Raw genomic sequence first — 7453 nt, 5'->3', positions numbered from 1 at the left:
GCACAGAGAGGAAGGCAGGCAAGTATCTGCAGGGGCTGGATGGCCCTCAGCAGCCATCCTGTAGCTCCCACCCAGCCACACTCAGAGCTACTGGTTCTGTCATTGCCGCAGTTCTAGAGAGGGAGGCAGAGTGAATGATTCTGTCATGGCATCAAGGCTGAGACAAGACAGGCTGGGAAGGCCCATCTTTCTCTCAACCCTCATCTGAGAAAGAAGGGGCTCCTGGGGCAGGTTTGTGTCTGTTCCCTACCAAGAGAACCAGTGAGGGAAGTGTTCCCCACCTCTGAGCTCATGACCAACTCATGACACCCCGTAAACTTCTTGTGCCCTCTTTGTGATGTGTGAAGCCTCTTGACCCTATAATGTCTGTGTAAGCCTTTCCACAGCTGCACAAAAGTTCAAGGTCAGGGGGAGGCAAGGAGGATCAGTTGAGTGAATTCCTGGGTGAAGTCTTCATAAGGTTTGCTCAAACTGAGAAGTCCTGAAGGCTCTTTATTACTAGTTTCTCAAATGACTAGATTGTGAAAACCTAAGGAATCATGCAGGAATTTAGAATGAGGGCCTGAAACGTCACTGTCAGGCTCCCTCCATGCCCAAAACCTTTTAGAAGCCATGTCAGGAAGAGCATACTCTGACCCCTTCCTACACCCCATCATGGCACAGACAGAAGCCACTAGCTCTGGACAAAATACATGTGTATTAGGAAGTAAGAGATACCTTTCTAAGAAGAAGCCATCAGTCCCCAGAGCATCAAATGACATGAGGCTAAACAACTTTTCTCTGCACAAACTGACATCTTTGTAGTAGAAAAGTTTTTGCACCATAAAAGGTGTGGGAATCATGACCTGGTTGACAAGATGAGACACATTTCTCAAGGTCCCTCTCTGTTGGGTAATGATGAAGGTGGCCAGAGGCACCTGCCACACTTGGCCTGACCTGGCAGGGGCTGCCTAGGGACACAGGCTTCCTGGGTGGAGAGTCCCAGTTGCTGTCCCTGTCTCTGACACATCTATTGCTGATGAGATGTCTTTGGTCTTTGGGGTTGACTTGGTGACCAAAATCCACTTCTGTCACCACTCTCCTTTCTTCTAGATATAAGGGACTCTTGCGGCCAGGACTCCTCCGTCCCACCAGAGTCTGAGCATCCTCCCTAGCCCAACTTAACTCTAAGGAACCACGTCCATAGTGAAGCCTCAGTTTGTCTGCCAGAATCTTGGCAACAAATGTCATGATGGCCCGGGCCTCCTGTTCCTTCTTCTCCACAAAATATCTGCTTATGACTGTTCCTTTGCTCTGTGAAATGGCAGATGATGGCTTCACTTTTTGCAGATAATCTCCCCACCCTTTGCCTTTTTTGTTGGGGCTAAGGCACACCATTTTCTTGACATGGTTTTCTGGAGGTACCTGTCCCTTCTTTGGCAGGAGTGGGGAAGACTTAATCCCCAGGGTGTCTCCTGTTTCCCTGTCTTGGGCAGGGTGGCTCCTCCCATGGGCAGGGAGGATCTTCTGTCCTGCAATCCTTTCTTTCTCTCCTGGTTTAGGCCTCTTGCAGACCTCTCTCCTGTTAGGAGAATCAAATGTTTTGATCACACTCTTATGTGGGTCCTTCATTTTTGGGATTCTGGGTTCTTGCTGCCCTTGGCTGCTTCTCTTTCTTGATAGAGGGTCATATGGCTCCTGGAAAGCTGCTGATATGTCACTAGTGGACACGCTCTGAGAGATGCTCAGTGGGCCCCTAGATGTGGGCACATCTGTATCAGAGAGTAACACAGGGGGTATATCTTGCTGGATAATGTTGGTGGTTGTGTCTTGAGGCTGGTTCTCTGACTCTACCTCCACTTTGAGCTCCAATTCCTTGGTAATCCTTCTTTTCTGTCTTGGTTCTCCTGGATGCTGGTCAGTGGAATTTTCACAGGGTGAGGGTGTTTTCTTCATCCCCAGAGATTCTAAACTCTTCAGACTCACATTAATGTGGGACTTTGCTGCCACACTGGTTCCCACAGAGACTTCCCAAGTAGAGACCTTCTCCTTAGCCTCCCCTGCCTCCTTGGTCTTTTTCTCCCTTGGAGATTGGGATCCTGCATTGATCATAAATGTTCTTGTGCTGCAGCAAGGGTCTGGTGAGCCCAGGTCTCCTCTATCCTCCCATGGCTCATACTTTGTCATGGCTTGCCTTGAACTCAGTTCTAAGCAGTCTTTTCCAGCTCCATGAACAGTGCGACTCTGCCAGTTTCTGCCTGGGAGATTATAAGTGAGGGGCTGAGCAGGCAGCCTGCCTGGCTGTCCAGTCAGAGGAGCCACTGAAGACTTACGGTTACTACCACATGGCGTGGCTTTTAGGGCCCTCTGGACTTCCTTATGTGTAGGTGAGGGAGAAAGTGGACACTTCTCTAGGGTGGGAACTGGTTTTTTGGTCATAACTTTCTCTCTTTGACCTTTCCAAGGAAGTTCTCTTAGGAAGTCAGCAGCCTTGGCTCTCAACTTGGCACCAGATTCACGGACAGCTGAGGTTGAAAAGGCTGACTGTGTAAGGGCTGAAGATTGAACTGCACCTAAATTGAGATTTCTAGGCTCAAGAGCCTGGAGGTGTAGCCCCCACTTTTGCCTCACTCGGAACCTTATAATGTGTGTTTCTAGCATCAGTCGAATGTGTGGATCAAGAAATGAAAGCTCCCTGGTGGTGTCTGTGAAGGACCTCTGGCCTTTTGAGGTGGTGCAATTTCTAGGTTTTGGATGGGTGTCAAACTTGGGAGCAGCACAGTTGACTGCAAACAAGGACCGACGCACTTTCACAGGGATCTTGCCCTCCTGGATCTGCCCCAACTTCCTGCCCAAATGGGCTTTCAGATTTTTTTCAAGATGCTTCTTGTTGGAGCTCTTGGTTACATAATTTTCACAGTCACCCTTCCCAGATGTTGTCAAAGAACTTTCTGATTTCTTACTCTCCAGAAACTTCATTGAGGTGCTACCTGGACTCCAGACTATATCTTTTGAGCATTTCCTATCTTGCCCTACATTCTTGATTGGTTTGTCTAGTTTGAACCTTATCGAACCCTTGCCAAAAATTCTTCTAGAGCGCATAGACCCCATAATCTGCTCCTCATTGTTGCCTATACCTGTAAATACACTGGACTGGCAGGTCTGACAGTGCTGGTGCCTATCCTTTGCCTGGCACTGACAGGTCTGTAAGAACTGTTCTTGAGGTTGTATCACTTTCCAAGATGCTTGGGCTCTGTAGGGAGGACCATCTTGACATTTATCTTTGAAATATCTCACCTGACTTTGCTGTTTTGGTGGCTCACGGAGCTTAGAGCTAATAGAATAGCCAGGAACAGTGGAGGAAGCCTTGTAGGTGTGGGAGGCCTGGCTGCCCTGGGGAAGTTTGGGAGTGGGTTGGCCAGTGACTTCCTGTGGGTTCGGGAAATGAGAGACTAAAGTCCTCCTCTGTTCCTGTTGCTTCTGCAAGGGCCATTCAATTTGTTGATTTTCAGTTGAGAGGATAGAGCCAGTTTTCTCCTGAAATGTACAACAAGATGTTGTATCCTCCTGGTTGCCCTGGGGATGGTTGAGAGTGGGTTGGCCAGTGAGTTCCTGAGACTTTTGGCAACGAGAAAGTATTGCCCTCCTTGCTTTCTCTGGCTTCTGAAAGGGCCATTCCATTTGTTCATTATAGGTTGGGATGATAGATCGTGCCCTCTGCTGGGATGTAGGGCAGGCTGTTTTGCAGGTCCTAACCTCAGATGGAGATGAAATTGGTTGTTTTGTGGGAAAGCATGGGACATGGTGTGGGGTCTCTAACTTGTGTGGTTGGGCCAGATGTTGGGGCAATGACTGAATTTGAACTGGAGAACTAGAGCTGATATTGAATTTAACTGAGGGAATTTTGAACTTGAGAGGCTTCCTGGAGACATAGGCATTAGCCACTAGGGATTCACTGTGCAGGGAGGGGAGGCCCCAGAAAAGCTGGCTGTATTCCTGCTCCAAGTGATCCCCAAAGACCTTAGGGTAAGAGAGCTGCTGAGGATGCAGTGGCTGCACTGGCTTGTTTTTCAGCCCGCATAAAGGCTGTGAGATGGTGGTAGCCTGCTTATCACGAGGGGACCTCAAAAGATTCCCCAAAGAATTCAGGCAGTGGCCTGGGTGCATTTCTTTCAGAAGTGACCCATCTTCTTTTGCCTTCCACATCTGTTCTACTCTCTTGGAGATGAGTATTTCTAGCAGCTTCCGAACATCAGAGCTGACAAACAAGGAGCCATCAGCTTCCAATTGCCTGCATGTGGGATCACCCCAGAATGAGGTCTCTTGTGGACGGTGGGAAACATGCTCTTGCTGGGATCTTCCATGCAGTGAACTGAGGAAGACAAAGGTCTTGGCAGCTGCCCACCACCAGGATAAGAGTGAGAATGAACCACTTAAGTGGTCAAGGCCTGAGATGGCCATGATGAGAGAGGCCAAATTGGAGTTACCTGGAGGGGTGCTTTCTGGAACAGGGCCAGCTGGGATTCTCTGCAAATCAGAATGGAGTTCATGAGGTTCCTGTGAGAGGCAGGAGGCCGAAGGCAGAGGAGCTGGGGAAGCTGGCGAGGTAAAGATGGCAGGTGAAGCATCACGCTCATGAGGCTGGTGGACTCTGGCCAGTGCTGGTTCATGCTGCTCTCCCAAGAAGTCCTGATATAAGAGATGAGGAGCTCTGTCCTGGTCAGGGGGCTTCCCCTGGTGGCTGCAGGAGACAGGAGGCACAAGCTTCAGCCAGAAGCAGACAAGGTCAGGAGGACAGGCCAGCTGTTCAGGGTGGGAACCATGGCCCCTGTGAGGCCTCCCAGAGATTCACCCTCACTCCAGTGCTTCAATCACTTCCCTCTCCATCTTGTAGCTTTTCCACCCATGTCAGCCCCAGGCCCAGGGTCAGGTCATGAGTCCCGAAGCAAGAAGGACAAGGGACAAAGAGAGAGGTAGAAATTTGTCACCTTTGAAGAAGTGAAAGCAGCCCCCGTGCCTCCTCTGCTTCCTGCAGGAACTCTCTACAAGCTGCAAATTAGGAGATGGGGTTATAATGACATAAGGAAGGATCTGGGGCCCTCCTAAGAGGCCAAATAGAATGTCCCTTCAGGGGAAACCCCTGGGAAATTAAACTCTGGAACCTCAGCATCAGTGTCCAGCCCACATGACCCCAGAGAGTGACAGCAAGGCCTACAGAAGGGCAGCTCTTTCTGCTTTACAATGTGCTTGCACCTGAGTCACCAGCTATGGTCCTCACAATTGCTCTATAGGGGAGAAAAGACAGGTTCACTTCAAAGAATTCATCTTATTAAAGTGAAACAGCTTGTCCACATCTAGACTCCACATGCAGGCAGTGTTGGCTCTCTGCAACTCACAGCGCCCCTATTAGGTGTTGCCAATCTCTTGTTTACCACAGCTTCATTGCCAACAGGAAGCTGAGAAGTGACCCAAATTCTGATTGCCTTCCCAGCAGCCTGCCCCTTAAGCCTCTGCCACTGGCTTCCATGAGCTGTGGCTCTGTCCCTCAGGGCTGGTGAGTACAGGTCATCTGTGGGGGCTCCAGGTGGAAGGGCAGAGCCTTACCTTTCAAAGTGGTGCTCTTCTTCCTGCTTCTGCTCTTTCCCCTTCTCTGCACTTGACTCTGAGAGACATAGGAGAGAGCACCTGGGACCCAGTTCTCTGTCCTCTCCCCACATAAGCTACTTACGTTCAGTGCTCATGAACACCATCACTAGCTGCTATGTTTGGCTAATGGACCTTGGTGTTCTTTTATTTAAAATATACATCTTTTATTATTATATTTCTTATTACATATATGTATGGCTGCTGTTTGAAAAGCACACCAAGAGCTGCTCTGTGTGAGGTTCATGGGGGATTTATTTATTCCCTATTCCTGTACTGAACTGTCTGAGTGATCCACTCATGGGCTGTTGAGTAACAGTGTTTTATTTTGTCCTGGTGTGAACCCATGAATATGATCTGAGAGCTTTTGATAGAAATCATAGTGCCCAGTCTAACCCTTTCCCTGAGGGATGGTGTCTGTTCCCAAAATTTACCAACTTAGTGTCTCTCTAGTTGGTCTGGAAATAAAATGAAAATATGAGTAGAAAAAATAATTTTATATTGTGTTTGACCAAGAACTCCTTACCTTCCTGACATTCCCCTTTTGTCTAGCAGGTGGTGAGGATGGGTCACTCTTGAGGCAGGGGAGTATCAGGAGAAAGAGCCCCACTCCACACAGGATGGGAAAGATGATGTCCACCACCCAGGAAGTGAAGCTGGTGCGCAGCCATGTGGCACTCACACCTTTCAGAGGAGGAAGATGTCCCTCCATCATGACTCACACTGCTACCCTCAGGACACTGAGCTCTGAGAGTTCCTTTCTGTAGAAGGGACCAGGGTCCTAGCACACATCACAGAACTGTGGCTCCTCATCACAAAGAGCTTCTGAGAATGGGGGAGGGGTGATGAAAAGAAGCAACTGACCCACAGCCCCTCTTCTACCATGCCTCCCCCCAGGTCACTCCACACTCCAGGACCTTCCAGATCCTTTATCTGTACCCTGCTGCCTGTGCTGTCAGAGATGAACCTTAGTCAAATTTCAATTTTTCCCCTTTGTTACCCAGATATCACCTGGTTTCTTTTATCCCAAGAAGATCTCGGCTTGAATCCACTGGTTTCATGGCTTCTTGAAGTCTGAAATGATCCCAAGAGCTTACATTATTTCCCAAGAATTTTCTTGCTTTCAAAATCTCAAATTTCCTAATTTTCCCTCATAAGTTTATTTTGTATTCCTGCTATCAAAACAGTAGGAATTTACTGTATACTTGTTTGAATAGTTCAATTATTAACCTACTCAAAACAATGACATAAAAATCAAATGATTATTATTTAACATTCCCCAGGTTAAATAACTGTAATAAAAATATAAATACTAAAATATCAAAAAGATGTTTTTGTTAGTAACATTTATACTTCTGAGTTAGAAAAGCTACACAAAGACATGGATTTACCGTAAAAACACATTTGGATAAACCAGTTCATTAGCTTTGAGTTAAAAAAAAAAAACACAAATATTCCCTAAATTCTTTAAGTATTTCATATGAAGTCTTGATCACATTTCTTCTCACTCTGTCCAAAATACATTCCCCACTCCCCAGAGCCTTGGAATTTGTGTGCCACACCCAAAAATCAGGGATGGGATCATATAAACTAAATGAAGTACTGATTAGTAAGGTAAAGAGTGGGACTGGGAAACCCAGACCTAGCTTTGAATCTAGTTTAAGGTAGCCTCTTCTGATATAGTCAAGTATTAGATTCTCTTAAAAGAGTGTGCCTTACCTATTACCTTCTGTCCCCTGAAGACTGCTAGAACCTTAAGTATTGTTTGTACCTCCTAGAGGTAATTTTAGCCTTAAAGGAAATTTTCTCATGGCACTCTTAGACATCCCTT

General features: G+C 47.4%; 1 protein-coding gene across 1 annotated transcript; it reads right to left on the bottom strand.

Annotated features, from left to right (window-relative positions):
* Window positions 1-765: 765 nt before the first annotated feature.
* On the bottom strand, window positions 766-5729 carry LOC100346281 (spermatogenesis-associated protein 31E1-like). Its single transcript, XM_089304916.1, has 3 exons — window positions 5708-5729; window positions 4968-5028; window positions 766-4720 (listed from the first exon to the last, which is right to left on the bottom strand). Exons 1-3 carry the CDS (start codon window positions 5727-5729, stop codon window positions 766-768), a joined length of 4038 nt encoding a protein of 1345 aa, XP_089161042.1.
* Between the last annotated feature and the right edge of the window lie 1724 nt (window positions 5730-7453).

This window comes from Oryctolagus cuniculus, chromosome 10 (genome assembly GCF_051225735.1).
Source record: "Oryctolagus cuniculus isolate XC-2025 breed Fujian yellow rabbit chromosome 10, ASM5122573v1, whole genome shotgun sequence".
Taxonomy (NCBI): domain Eukaryota; kingdom Metazoa; phylum Chordata; class Mammalia; order Lagomorpha; family Leporidae; genus Oryctolagus; species Oryctolagus cuniculus.
The sequence above is the reverse complement of the archived record's forward strand: the minus strand, read 5'-3'. Positions and strand labels throughout refer to the sequence as shown.

What these genes read in the sequence shown, in the direction of transcription:
- LOC100346281 (XM_089304916.1), bottom strand. Translation starts at nt 5,729, where the DNA reads ATGGTGTTCATGAGCACTGAAC. An exon ending in GGTGTTCATGAGCACTGAAC is followed by an intron (nt 5,029 to 5,707) that starts GTAAGTAGCTTA and finishes CCTAATTTGCAG; the next exon opens with CTTGTAGAGAGTTCCTGCAG. An exon ending in CTGCTTTCACTTCTTCAAAG is followed by an intron (nt 4,721 to 4,967) that starts GTGACAAATTTC and finishes TGTCTCCTGCAG; the next exon opens with CCACCAGGGGAAGCCCCCTG.